The sequence below is a fragment of the Bos javanicus genome, chromosome 8, assembly GCF_032452875.1.
Source record: "Bos javanicus breed banteng chromosome 8, ARS-OSU_banteng_1.0, whole genome shotgun sequence".
NCBI classification, from domain to species: Eukaryota; Metazoa; Chordata; class Mammalia; order Artiodactyla; family Bovidae; genus Bos; species Bos javanicus.
Window position 1 is genome coordinate 102,400,686 of NC_083875.1, and position 15,367 is coordinate 102,416,052.

The window sequence follows — 15,367 nt, forward strand, 5'->3', positions numbered from 1 at the left end:
CCATTATTCACACAATGTGAGAGAGGGGCAAAGCAAAGTCAACAGAATAGTAAAAGACATTTATGGCAACAGTCTAACCCCAGCAATAGAAGTTGTCATATATCTATTTGACAAAATATTAAATGTTCTTTAAAAAGAATTTTGGCAGCAACGTGGATGCAACTAGAGATGATCATACTAAATGAAGTAAGTCAGAAAGAGACATACCCTGTAGTATTACTTATATGTGGGATCTAAAATATGATACAAATGAACTTATCTATGAAACAGAAACAGACGCACAGACACAGAGAACAGACCTGTGGTTGCCAGGTGGGAGAGGGGTGGGGAGGGAAGGACTGGGAGTTTGGTATCAGCAGGTACAAACCATTACACATAGAATGGATGAGCAACGAGATCCAACCGTATAGTTCAGGGAGCTATATTCAATATCCTGAGATAAAGCATAATGGAAAAGAACATAAAAAAGAATGTATATATATGTAAAACTGAGTCACTTTACTGTATATCAGAAATTGACATTGCAAATCAACGTTACTTTAGTTTGAAAAAAAATGAATTATGAAGGCCATGTAGAAGTGCAAAAATGTGTTGAGATGCTTTTGTATTTTACCATTTTCATTTAACATTATTTAAGCTTGTAGCCATAAATGTTACATATGGATAAGGACTAGATAGAATATGCAGAAATAATTATGATTCTAGATTTAATTTATTTTGTGTATAAGTTTATCTACTTTGATGATTTGCCTAGAATTGAAACTCTGAGTCATTTCTACTTTCCCAGTTCCAAGACCAGAAAGGAGCTCTTTCATTTAAGTAAGGGCCTTCAAGGGAGAAGGGAGACCGGTGTCCTTGGAAGGAAGGCAGACCTTGGAAAGATGCTGGAGAGGAGGGAAAACTTTAAGGAAGTTGACCTAAGGTTTTGGAGACAAAGAGGGAATTAAGAGATCAGGAATTAGGAGAACAGATAAGGACGGAAGCGACAAACTACGGAGGACTAAGCGTCTTTGTGGTTTCCTGTGGAGCCCTGATGATGGGCTGACTTCACAGTGCCAGTGAAAATCATTTGCGTGCTGTTTTGACATAGCTACTGAGTCCTACGCTGGGAAATTGGTCAGTCATATTATCTAAAAGAAGTGTTTGTGAACTCAGGATTCAACTGTATAAATATTGTTTATTTCTTTCTGTTGTAAAGTCTAAATGACATTACTAAGAAGTTGATTATTTGAAAACAGGAATTGATATTTTGGTGAATAATGCCAGTGCAATTAGCTTGACCAACACATTGGAAACGCCTACGAAGAAAGTGGATCTGATGATGAACGTCAACACCAGAGGCACCTATCTTACGTAAGTTGAAGAGCTGTGGGACAGACTTTGCTGGTGGTCCAGTAGCTAAGACTCCTTGCTCCTAATGCAGGAGGTCCAGGTTCGATCCCTGGTCAGGAACTAGATGCCACGTGATACAGCTAATACCCGGAGCGGCCAAATAAATACTTAAAAGAAAAACATGGCTATGAGTGTTGCAGTGCTTTGTCAGAGAACTAGTTGTGAACATATTTGAATAGGTTAGCAATCAGTTTGAAATCTAGTCCATCCTTATTTGTATTTCTAAGTTTTAATTAAACATATCATCTCCAATGGGCTTCCCTCATAGTTCAGATGGTAAAGAATCCACCTGCAGTGCAGAAGACCTGGGTTTGATCCCTAGGTTGGGAAAATCCCCTGTAGAAGGGAATGGCTACCCACCCCAGTATTCTTGCCTGGAAAATTCCATGGGCTGAGAAGCCTGGAGGGCTACAGTCCATGGGGTCGCAAAGAGTCAGACACAACTGAGCAACTAACACTTAACTTATCATCTCCAGTATTATATGTGTTTGTATCATGTTAAATGCATGCTTATAGAGATTCTATAATAAGGCTCAACTGTATTTTTGAACAGTTGATCTTTCTTATACCCAGCTCACTTTATTCATTTATTCAAATGCCCTGTAGGCCTTTGAGCTTACAGCACTCAAAATAACATGATTCATGTGAAAGCTAAGAAGTGCAGTGCCTAGCACACAGTGAACTTAGCTGCTTTATTAAGCTCAAGATACTAGTATCTAAGTGTGGCGCTGAGTTTTCAGTATAATGAGTAAGATAGGGCATGTTGCCATGGAAAATGTACCTGGTTAGGGTTAGTGATGCTGAGGGTTAGGCAAGCAAAGTGCTGGTGGAAAGGTTTTGTCTAATAGATCAAAGGAGAAGCTCATGTTTATAATGTAAATAAAATGAACTTTTTCCTTTGAGTGTGAAATATGGTCTTATTGCTTGGAATAGGTTGTTCGTTTCCTATCAGTGTTTTGAGGTGCGGCTTCACTGTTCTAATGATTATCAGTGGTAATGTTGTTTGTCCTTCTTTCTCACTCCCATAATTATGAAGTACCTCTGGAATGGAAAAACAATATGTACAAAAACCCTTTACTTTACTGATATTAATTGTATTTGGTTTATAAACTTAAAATGACATTGTAGATGGTAACAAGAATTTTGTACATTAATAAGAAAGAAACTAACTTAAGAAGAATGGACTAGTTTCAAGTCCTAGAAGGTATTGAATGTGAAATAAAACTAAACACTATGAAGTTAGTAAGCTACAATATGTTATTAAGCTGTGTATTATAGCTTAATAGTTAAATATTTGAAAATATTGGACCTGTGTCTTTTGTAAAATACCTATCTTTTTGAATGGGATTTTTAAAAAAACAACTAAAATTGCCCCCAAAGGAATATTGCATTGTGTGTTGGCACAAATTAAGTTTGGTAATGTGTTGAGAATTAATATTATTAACTTACAGTTCCTTTGTGGTAGAAATACCATACCTACCAAGATGAAAAAAATCAGAATGTGTAAACTAATAATTTCAGTTGTTTATTTCATGTTTAATATATGTACTGTTCTAAGTACCTCATATATATTGTCTCATTTTAATCCTTTGGTCAGTCCTAGATAGTAGCAAGTATTACCAGCATTTGCAAATGAGAAAACTGAGAATCGGAATACTCTATGTATCTGCCCCAGATCACACAGTGAAGGGCAGAAGGAGACTTTGAACCCAGGTCTGTCTGACTTGGAATGATGTAGTTGAAGATAATCTAAGTTGGATTTAAGCCTAATGTGCTACTTACTTGATTGTTTTCATCAGGCAGATCATATTGTCAGGCCATTATATAAAGTTTCAAAGGATGAATATTAGTTGCTTTTCCTATCTTCATTCTTGATAAATGGGAAAAAAGCCAACAAAAGTATCCTATAAATTACTGAACAAGTTCAGTTGCTCTGTAGAAGTAGTTTAACATATGATTTAAAAAAGTAATGAAGCTGTTAGAAAGCTAGCAGTTTGACTTGTGTTTTCTTTTGCTTTCAGATCTAAAGCATGCATTCCTTATTTGAAAAAGAGTAAAGTTGCTCATATCCTCAATCTCAGCCCACCTCTGAACCTGAATCCACTGTGGTTCAAACAGCACTGTGGTAGGTGGTAGGTGAGGGGTGACTTGTTTAGTCAATCTGTTTCACATTAAATCAGTGTATTGATGATGTAATCACAGTTTGTACATACTGATAACATTAAGTTTTCTCTGCAGAAGTTGGTAGCATTTTGGTAAGTAGATTCTTAATCTTTTATCTGTCAGTTTTTAAATGGAGGTATAATTTACATTAAATAAAATGCATAGTTGTTAATGGTTGAGTCTGATGAGTTTTGACAAATAGATACACCTGAATAACCAATACTCAAATGAAGATATGGATATCCACCATCCTGGAAAGCTCCCTCAAGTACCAGTGGGTGTGTTTTACTGTATATAACTTATTCTTCAATAAAGTTGGTTAAGACTACCATGATTGACATGTATGCATTGCTGTGTTTTAAATGGATAGCCAACAGCAACCTGCTGTCTGGATCAGGGAACTCTGCTCAATATTATGTGACAGCCTAAATGGGTAAGGATTTGGAAGGGAGTAGATATGTGTATATGCATAACTGAATCACTTTGCTGTATACCTAAAACTAGCACAGCATTGTTGATAAACTCATATAAAATAAAATTTTAAAAAAAACTGTCCATGAATTACTTTACTTTTCACACCTAATGATGTAAGATGAGTATGCTAAATAACAGGCCTTCCCCAGTATCTCAGTGGTAAAGAATCCACCTGCAATACAGGAGACATAGGAGACATAGGTTCGATCCCTGGGTCAGGAAGGTCCCCTGGAAGAGGGCATGGCAACCCACTCCAGTATTCTTGCCTGGAGAATCCCATGGACAGAGGAGCCTGGCAGGTTATAGCCCATAGAGTTGCAAAGAGTCAGACATGACTGAAGTAACTGTGCTACAAAGACAGAAATATAGATCAATGGAACAAAATAGAAAGCCCAGAGATAAATCCACGCACATATGGACACCTTATCTTTGACAAAGGAGGCAAGAATATACAATGGATTAAAGACAATCTCTTTAACAAGCGGTGCTGGGAAAACTGGTCAACCACTTGTAAAAGAATGAAACTAGAGCACCTTCTAACACCATACACAAAAATAAACTCAAAATGGATTAAAGATCGAAACATAAGACCAGAAATTAAAAAACTCCTAGAGGAGAACATAGGCAAAACACTCTCCAACATACATCACAGCAGGATCCTCTATGACCCACCTCCCAGAATATTGGAAATCAAAGCAAAAAAAACAAATGGGACCTAATTAAACTTAAAAGCTTCTGCACAACAAAGGAAACTATAAGCAAGGTGAAAAGACAGCCTTCAGAATGGGAGAAAATAGTAACAAGTGAAGCAAATGACAAACCACTAATCTCAAAAATATACAAGCAACTCCTACAGCTTAATTCCAGAAAAATAAATGACCTAATCAAAAAATGGGCCAAAGAACTAAATAGACATTTCTCCAAAGAAGACATACAGATGGCTAACAAACACATGAAAAGATGCTCAACATCACTCATTATCAGAGAAATGCAAATCAAAACCACTATGAGGTACCATTTCACGCCAGTCAGAATGGCTGCGATCCAAAAGTCTACAAGCAATAAATGCTGGAGAGGGTGTGGAGAAAAGGGAACCCTCTTACACTGTTGGTGGGAATGCAAACTAGTACAGCCACTATGGAGAACAGTGTGGAGATTCCTTAAAAAACTGGAAATAGAACTGCCTTATGATCCAGCAATCCCACTGCTGGGCATACACACTGAGGAAACCAGAAGGGAAAGAGACACGTGTACCCCAGTGTTCATCGCAGCACTGTTTATAATAGCCAGGACATGGAAGCAACCTAGATGTCCATCAGCAGATGAATGGATAAGAAAGCAGTGGTACATATACACAATGGAGTATTACTCAGCCATTAAAAAGAATGCATTTGAATCAGTTCTAATGAGGTGGATGAAACTGGAGCCTATTACACAGAGTGAAGTAAGCCAGAAAGAAAAACACCAATACAATATACTAATGCATATATATGGAATTTAGAAAGATGGTAACAATAACCCTGTATACGAGACAGCAAAAGAGACACTGATGTATAGAACAGTCTTTTGGACTCTGTGGGAGAGGGAGAGGGTGGGATGATTTGGGAGAATGGCATTGAAATACGTATAATATCATATATGGAACGAGTCGCCAGTCCAGGTTCCACGCACGATACTGGATGCTTGGGGCTGGTGCACTGGGACGACCCAGAGGGATGGTATGGGGAGGGAGGAGGGAGGAGGATTCAGGATGGGGAACACATGTATACCTGTGGCGGATTCATTTAGATATTTGGCAAAACCAATACAATATTGTAAAGTTTAAAAATAAAATTAAAAAAAAATAAAAATAAAACCCTTAAAAAAAAAAAAAGAAGTAACTGTGCTAAATAACAAGATTTATGTACAGGTGCCTCCTTTGAGTTTATTGTATCATATACTTACTCCTTATTTCAACATAATTCCATAAAATTTGGAAAGGAGGACATTTGGAATAAGAACCCACAGAACAAAACTAAAACAAGTTCTGTTTTAATTGACTCCGTTAAATGAATTTGCAACCTTTTGTTTATGTTTTACTAGAAGTAGTCTTGCCAGGAAAATCCCATGGACGGAGGAGTGTGGTAGGCTGCAGTCCATGGGGTCGCTAAGAGTCGTGTCACTTTCCCTTTTCCCTTTCATGCATTGGAGAAGGAAATGGCAACCCACTCCAGTGTTCTTGCCTGGAGAATCCCAGGGACGGGGAGCCTGGTGGGCTGCCGTCTATGGGGTTGCACAGAGTCGGACATGACTGAAGCGACTTAGCAGCAGCAGCAACAGCAGTTTTCCTTTAAATGGCCAGTTTCATTGAAAAAAGGATAAAAAAAGAAACAATAATGTAATTTATCCCCATAATATTCAGAGGAATAAAAGTTTATTACTGCCTCTTTTTTTTTAAACAATTACTAGGATGGAAATATGTTAAAGTAGTTCATCCCTGATATATATAAAATTATTTACATAGAAAACTGTTCTTTTAAAAATAGTACATTAAAAGTTTTTGTGAAATGAAGAAGTGAAGTTGCTCAGTCGTGTCCGTCTCTTTGTGACCCCATGGACTGTAGCCCACCAGGATCCTCGGTCCATGGGGTTTTCCAGGCATGAATACTGGAGTGGGTTGCTATTTCCTTCTCCAGGGGATCTTCCCTACCCAGGGATCGAACCTGGGTCTCCCACGTTGTAGGCAGATGCTTTACCGTCTGAGCTACCAGGCAAGCCCAAAGTTTTTGTACTAATATAAATATTAAATAATTCTGAAAAATGTATCAAGGAAAAACAGTAATAGAAGGAAATTGGTTATTTATACTCACAAATTAATTTGTTTCCTAATTAAATTCTTGATGGTTTCTTTCAGCTTACACTATTGCTAAATATGGTATGTCTATGTGTGTACTTGGAATGGCAGAAGAATTTAAAGGTGAAATTGCAGTCAATGCATTGTGGCCTAAAACAGGTATGTACTTATGAAAGAAACCCATTTGTTGGATTCTCATTTATTGCCTTAGACACTCTCGGGTGGGTGCTGCTACCGCTAAATCGCTTCAGTCGTGTCCAACTCTGTGCAACCCCATAGACGGCAGCCCACCAGGCTCTGCTGTCCCTGGGATTCTCCAGGCAAGAACACTGGAGTGGTTGCCATTTCCTTCTCCAATGCATGGAAGTGACAAGTGAAAGTGAAGTTGCTCAGTCATGTCCGACTTAGCGACCCCATGGACTGCAGCCCACCAGGCTCCTCCATCCATGGGGTTTTCCAGGCAAGAGTACTGGGTGGGTGGGGTGAGTGCAAATGAGTAGATCATCAAAAGGAAACCTCAGTATGTCTGTTTGGAAACAAGTTCAGCTTTTTATTGTATGTGAAGGACCCTTTTCAGTCCTTCTATTTGACTACATGGTTGCTGTACTAGAAACACTAACACTGGAAGAGTCTCATAAAAGCCAATAGGAAGCCAGCTGCACTTCCCTAACCTTTTTTCCACCCTTGTCTTTGGTACCTTAAATTCTGCAGATTCTCTTGCAGTTACTTTTATTTTCTCCTCACACATCCCAGAAAATGCTTCTTTACTTTCTTGTACTCTTACTAATTTGTCTTTTTCCTTTATGAGAAGCTGACTTTTCTGTACTTTCACATAAGTTCTGAGTTCACAGAGTGTCTGGATCCCCTTTAGGTGACAGGGTAACCTGCCTATGGCTGGGCTTTGTATGCAGCTTTTGAGTTAAATGTACAGTGGAAGCTGATGGCTTGCAGGTTAGGGAACATGTTGTGTAAACATGAGGGGAGGAAAATGACAGAAAGGGAAGGCTTGTCCTACTTATCCTCCACTTATATATCAGAACAACTTAAAGGAAGAAAAAGAAAAAAAACTATTCTTATTCTACCTTTTTTTCATATATTTAATAGTGCCTATGAAAACCTTAACCTCTTTTATTTTCTTCACTCTAAATGACAATCCTACCCCACAAAAGTATGAAAAAGAGAAAACATAGTGGGAATCACTTTTTCATTTCACTTAAAAAAAAAATTAACAGAACCTTTGTTGCACTAACATCAGGACTCCAACATGTAAGTTAGTGTGACCCCTTTCTAGGGAATCTCCTTAGGGTCAATACAGGATTTTCCTGATTCTCCCCATTGGGTCATTTAATGTATTCCTATATCTTCTTGATATTGTTTATTCCCATTCTTCTTCCTTCTGGCATTGTTTTCTTTGTTCATTCATCACTCAACGAATATCTAGTGGACAGTTGCCATGGGGCAGACATTGTGCAGGGTTCAGTGGACACCTCTTTGGCCTTTTCAGCTCGTAAATGAGTCGGTTGATAGAGCTGTCTGCAAAAGAACATTTAATTCAGTATTTTGGCAAATTATAATGGTCCTAGAGGTGCTCTTGAATGGAACTGCCACGTACAGCAGTGTGGACTGTACCCAGAGTCGTAGCTTAGGAACAAAGGAGGGGTTTCTTTCACTTCCCATCTGCTGTGTGCAGGTGAGGACATTTCCTCAGCCCTGGCACTGGTGAGAGGCCTAATGGTCTATGCTATTGAAGCTGAGAGAACAGGAGGCTGTGGGGCAGAATTTATGGAGCCCTGGGATATGTTGCTAATGTAACTGTCAGGAAAATTTAGCCATTGCACCCAGCTCTCTCATCACCATCTTTGTTTTCTAATAAGAACTCCAGGAATTTAAAAAAAAAAGGTTTTTATGTGAAATGTAGTTGATGTAGGGCTTCCCTGGTGGTTCAGTGGTAAAGAATCCGCCTGCCAATGCAGGAGATGCAGGTTTGATCCCTGGGTTGGGAAAATACCCTGGAGAAGGAAATGCAACCCACTCCAGTATTCTTGTCTGGGAAATCCCATGGACAGAGGAGCCTGGCGGGCTACAGTCCGTGGGGTCGCAAAAAGGTCGGACACAACCTGGTGACTACAAAGCAGCAACACGGCTGATTTACAGTGTTACGGTAGTTGCAGGTGTGCAACATTGGCACTTGATGCTTTCGTACGTGGTGAACTGATCACTGTGATAAGTCTAGTAACCATCTGTCCCCATGCAAAGCTATTACACTAACATTCACCATATTCCTTATGCTACATGTTATATTCCTGTGGTTTATTATTTTATAACTGGAGGTCTGTCTCTCTTCATCACTTTCAGCTATTTTGCCCCACCCTGTACCCCACTCTCCTCTGGCAGCCACCTGTTTGTATCTGTCTGTTTTCATTTTGTTTTGTTCATTTATTTTGTTTTTCAGATTCCACACATAAGTGAAACCATATGATATTTGTCTTCCTCTGTCTGACATTTCATTTAGCATAATATGCTCTAAATCCATCCATGTTGTCACAGGTAGCAAGATTTCATTTTTTTAATGGCTGAGTAGTGTTCCATTGTGTATGTATGTATTATATATAACCACATCTTATTTATCTATTGATGGCCTTTTAGGTTGCTTCCATATCTGGGTTATTGTAAGTAATGCTGCAGTGAACATGGGTATGCATAAATATTTTTGAATTGGTGTTTTCATTTTCTTTGGGTAAATACCCAGAAGTGAAATTGCTGGATCATGTGGCAGTTCTATTTTTAACTTTTTTTTATGAGGAATCAGTTTTTTTTTAATATTCCATCTGCCAGTTTGACCAAGATTCCTTTATTTCCTAATCTACCAGGGTATCAGAACCATGATTTATTGCTTCTTCATTTCCCTTATGTTACTCTAGCAGACAAAATTCTTTTAAGATTTTCTAGAGAATGGTATTTGTTGCAATCAGGCAAAAGATGAGAGTGAAAAAACTGCTTCTACGATATTTTCAAACTACATGTCAAGACTCACTGGTGAGTCATGAAATCAATTTAGTGAGGCATGAAATCAATTTGGTGGATTGTGAAATTGATTTAGTAGATAGCAGCCAGAATTTTGTTGTTGTTTCATTTTATTTTTAATTGAAATAGAGAATATTAGAGAGCATTGCACATTGTAATAGTGTTTTTTGGTAAACTTTAAAACTTATATATGAATATCCTATATAAATGAAACATGCATATGTTTATGAGTGTTTATGTGTAGGTATTACGTGTTTTTAGTCTTGCTCATAAGAACTGTTACTTATTGTGAATCACAGTAAAACGGTTTAAAACTTGGACTTTTCTTTGCCTCTTTTTTTCAGCTTCTTTTCCTTCTCTCATCCTTTCTCAGCTTCCTCTCCCTGCCTTAATCACTGCTGTTTGCTGTTAAAGTTGATAGAGTCAGAAAGTTAGTATCTACATCTCCTTCACATCACTTACAGCATTTGAATTTAAATTACTGATAACAATAACAATAGTCGTTTAATGTCTTTCTTGCTAGAAAAGCTTCTTAAAGATATAGTATCTGTTTTGTCCATTTGGTTATCATCATTACAGACATTCAATAAATATTGATATTGATGAATGAATGAAGGCAGTATGATTAGTTTCCATGTAGGTCCATAACAGACATTCCAAATAAAAGGTTTATATAAGAAAGGGGAAGAATATTGTATGACTTGGAATGTGAAGGACATTATCAGGATTGGCAGGAGAAATCAGCTCACTACCTAGATCTTTGCTTTAGTTGAGATGTTCATTTTATTAATAGAAGGTTTACTTGACATCTTGGAACCCTTGGTATCGTTTGGGTCCTAGACTTGGATAATATAGTGAATTGAATTTACGGTCATGCTCCTTATGTTACATGGCATGATGAATGATGTAAAGGATACTTTTGAAACATAGCAAGAGGACCATGTAGCTCAGATGAAAAGTCAGAAAGGGAGGTCCTTTAATGAAACAATTGAAATAAGACTGAGGATGTTGGAATTAACAAGGAGAACTGAACAAGGCATTCTTGGCAGAGGGAACAACAGAGTCTGAAGTATGGGAAAATACTGGATGTTTGGTGGAACTGCAAGAAGGTGTTATGGTGTATCTATGATGGGGTGTGGACTTTTTATTTCCCTCTGAACTGGAGCGACTGGCGAATAGTTCGGATTGGCCTGGATGTTGGGGGGGTGTGAGGTTGTGGGTGAGACGGACAGACTGAGTCCAAGGGTTTTGATTGCCAAGTTTAGGAGCTTGAATTTTAACCTGTATTCAGTAGAGAGTCACTTTAGAATTTTAGAGGCAGGAGAGCAATAATAAGCAGAAGGCAAAGAGGAGCAGTGGTTTGTTGATGAGGTTTAGGAAGTTTAATTTAGCATCTGAATAGGCTAACTTGTAAGATTGTGGAAAGAGGAGGCAGGAAACCTAGCTAGAATATTGCATTATTTATGATGGAGGCACTGAAAATGGATTTGAAAGGGTGTTCAGGCTCCTCGCGGTTTCTGAGGCCTCGATTTAAAAGACACATCTTTTCTTTCTGGACCATATAGCGTGGTCCAGACGTGAAAACTCAGCTAACCAGGGAGGTCAAGGTGGCAGCTGGCCTCCGTGGTACTAGAAACCAAAACCAAAACTGGTTTCCATTTTCAAGGGACCTACTTATCAACTAGGTTAAGCAGTTTATACCATATTTCCTTGATTCTGAGATGCCCATGTTTTCAAGTTTACATCTTGGATACCAGGTTGCTCATATATAGTTGATGTGTTATAGTTTAACTGGCAGGTTTTTTCTCCTTGGTGGTTACACTTGATAATCAATGGTATCTTTGGTTCAGTGAGCACATACAAGAATATATGTGTATGTGCAGATACAGAGAACAGAGTAGCGGGTACCAGAGGGGAAGTGTGGGGAGGGTGAAATCGGTAAAGGGGATTAACTGTATGGTAATGGATGGAAGCTAAACTTTCGGTGGTTAGCATGCTGTAGTGTATACAGAAGTCTAAATATAAACACCTGAAACATCTATACTATTATAAACCAATTTATTGAGATAATTTTTTAAAAGATATTTTGAAAAGTTTTGGGAATGGATGGCAGTGATGTACTGCATTGTGAATGTACTTAATGCCAAAGAATTGTGCACTTAAAAGTGATTAATCTGAAATAAAACTAAGAATATACAAATGGGACCTAAGTAAACTTAAAAGCTTTTGCACAACGAAGGAAACTATAAGCAAGGAGAAAAGAGCCTTCAGAATGGGAGAAAATATTACCAAACGAAGCAACTGACAAAGAATCAATCTCAAAAATATACAAGCAGCTCCTGCAGCTCAATTCCAGAAAAATAAATGACCCAATCAAAAAATGGGCCAAAGGACTAAACAGACATTTCTCCAGAGAAGACGTACAGATGGCTAACAAACACATGAAAAGATGCTCAACATCACTTATTATCAGAAAAATGCAAATCAAAACCACAATGAGGTACCCTCACATGCCAGTCAGAATGGCTGCTATCAAAGAGTCTACAAACAATAAATGCTGGAGAGGGTGTGGAGAAAAGGGAACCTTCGTACACTGTTGGTGGAATTCAAACTAGTACGGCCTCTATGGAGAACAGTGTGGAGATTCCTTAAAAAACTGGAAATAGAACTGCCATATGACACAGCAAGCCCGCTGCTGGGCATACACACTGAGGAAACCAGAATTGAAAGAGACACGTGTACCCCAATGTTCATCACAGCACTGTTTACAATAGCCAGGACATGGAAGCAACCTAGATGTCCATTGGCAGACGAATGGATGAGAAAGCTGTGGTACATATACACAATGGAGTATTACTCAGCCATTAAAAAGAATGCATTTGAATCAGTTCTAATGAGGTTGGTGAAACTGGAGCCTATTACACAGAGTGAAGTAAGTCAGAAAGAAAAACACCAATACAGTATACTAATGCATATATATGGAATTTAGAAAGATGGTAATGATAACCCTGTATGCGAGACAGCAAAAGAGACACAGATGTAAAAAACAGTCTTTGGACTCTGTGGGAGAAGGCAAGGGTGGGATGATTTGAGAGGGTAGCATTGAAACGTGTATATTATCATATGTGAAGCAGATTGCCCGTCCAGGTTTGATGCATGATACAGGATGCTCAGGGCTGGTGCCAAGGGATGACCCTGGGCGATGGGATAGGGAGGGAGGCGGGAGGGGGGTTTTGGATGGGGAACACATGTGTGCCTATGGTTGATTCATGTCAATGTACGGCAAAAACCACTACAATATTGTAAAGTAATTAGCCTCCAATTAAAATAAATAAATTAATTTTTTTTTAAAAAAGGTTAATCTGAAAGAAAACCAATAACACGCACCTACGCCATCAAAAGGGCTTCTCCGGTGGTGAAGTACGCCTGCCAGTGCGGGAGACGTAAGAGATGTGGGTTCAATCCCTGGGTCAGGAAGATCCCCTGGAGAAGGGCACGGCAACCCACTCCAATAGCCTTGCCTAGAGAATCCCATAGACAAAAGAGCCTGGCAGGCTACAGTCCATAGAGTTGCAAAGAGTCGAACACAACTGAAGCGATTTTGCATGCACTCCAGCAAAAAAGTGGTTAAAATATATGTACATATGATTGAAAATGGTTAAAATATGTATTCATCTCTTTAGTAAAGCATTTTTTAAAAAAAGAAACAAAACTAAAATTATTTCTTGTGCTTAGAAGACATAAATTTTTTTTCATATACCAAGCTATAATCAGGAGGGCCATACTTTCCAGTTATTGCTTAATAAGACTTAAGTTTCAGGGTTGCTTTTAGGATTCTTGTGATCCAAGGCATATCAGCTTTCATTATAAATCTTGATTTTTTTTTTTTTTTGCCAGAAATCATCAGGGAATTTGATTTGATTCATCCTGTTATTAATCTGCTTTTATTGTCAGTTGTATTAGCTCTTGGGTTGGCCTGTTGACATTGTAAAACTTTTGTTGAGAGCAACTGCATGGCTCACTTCCTGATTTAGGGGGTTTATTCATGCCTTGTTTGTATTTTCCATAGAAAAGTAATTAAAGTAATGATAGGTTGTTTGGGAAACCATCCCTTATTCTTATATTGCATGTGTGTGTAAATACACACACACACACGTACATGACATATTCTTAATCATTTTTAAGACTTTGCATACCATTAATATAGTACACAGAGTGGAGTGTGTATGTATGCCTACGGTCTCATTGTCTGTATTGAAATATTTATAGAAAAATTCTTGAGTTTATAGGACTAAGATGATAACTGAACTCTACAAATGTTGATTAACAAAGTATGACCCATTAATCACATAGCGGCTAAGGGCCTGGCTCTGAAGTCCAGCTGCCAGCTGTTTGAATCCTAGCTCCTGTAACCTTGGACCTTAGCTCCTTGACCCCTCTGTGCCTGAGTACTGTCATCTGTAAAATGAGGATAATAATGGTGCATGCCTTGTGGAATTCATTCAGATAATATATGTAAAGTATGTAGCAGCATGCCCAGCACAGGGTACACTTCATAAATGTTAGCTGCTATTTTTCATTCATACGGTACCACTTCAAGAGTGAGGCCAGAGCTCTTGAACTATTGGTAAAGTTAAAAAATATATTCCTAGAAAAGGAATTTTAGTTATAATGTGAAGTATCTTCTAATTCAGTGCACTTGAGAAATTCCCCAAGTTCATGTGTACGCTTTGAAAGAGGGAAGTGTGCTAGGACGTAATTGCCATGAAAGTAGGGCCTTTGTGTGCTTTGCCCACTCATCTGTGCCCAGTACCCCCAGTAGTGCCTGCCTTTTTAAATGACATTCAGTAACTGTTGAATGAGGAAGAGTCAGTGGCTCTTAAAAACTACAAACTTTTCATCTTGTGGACTGAATTACATAGGTTATTTCAGTAAGTAATGATTTCAAATGGTGGTTTAACAGTAGAATGGAGAGGCGTTTATCTAAATTACTAGAAACTGAAGCCTAAAATACATTTAAACAAATTGATTTTCGTTGCTTTAAATGTAAATTGAGATAAGTTACTATTCACAACTTTGACAGTGCGTAATTAATAATGTAGTATTAATGGTAGAGTTTCAGGTTACTTCACAAAAACATAATTTAAAAATTATATGTATGGGACTTCCCTGATGCACAGTGTATAAGTATCCACCTGCCAGTGCAGGAGATATGGGTTCAACCCCTGGTCCAGGAAGATCCCATGTGCCTCAGAGCAACTAAGCCTGAGGGCCATAGCTACTGAGCCTGCGAGCCTTAGAACCTGTGCTCCACAGCAGAGAAGACGCCGCAGTGAGACGCCCTTGCACCGCAAGGAAGAATAGCCTCCACTCTCCACAACTAGAGAAAGCCCGCACCAAGCAGTGAGACTCAGTGCAACCAGAAATTAATTAATTAATTTAAAATCATATGCACCGAAAACAGTGGAAATTATATGCAAA

The 15,367-nt window shown here is 38.4% G+C and overlaps 1 protein-coding gene across 5 annotated transcripts in view; it reads left to right on the plus strand.

Annotated features, from left to right (window-relative positions):
* The window catches only part of HSDL2 (hydroxysteroid dehydrogenase like 2), a 68,585-nt gene that overhangs the window by 29,895 nt on the left and 23,323 nt on the right, over positions 1-15,367 (plus strand). For 4 of the 5 annotated variants that reach the window (XR_009738216.1, XM_061426501.1, XM_061426503.1 and 1 more), the window contains exons 4-6: positions 1,239-1,353; positions 3,414-3,517; positions 6,923-7,021. Coding sequence is in view for 4 of the 5 variants with exons in the window: in XM_061426501.1 (XP_061282485.1) it covers positions 1,239-1,353; positions 3,414-3,517; positions 6,923-7,021 (318 nt within the window). In the remaining variant the exon portion in view is untranslated. The remainder of the gene's footprint in view (positions 1-1,238; positions 1,354-3,413; positions 3,518-6,922; positions 7,022-15,367) is intronic. The other variant, XM_061426504.1, reaches the window with a different exon arrangement.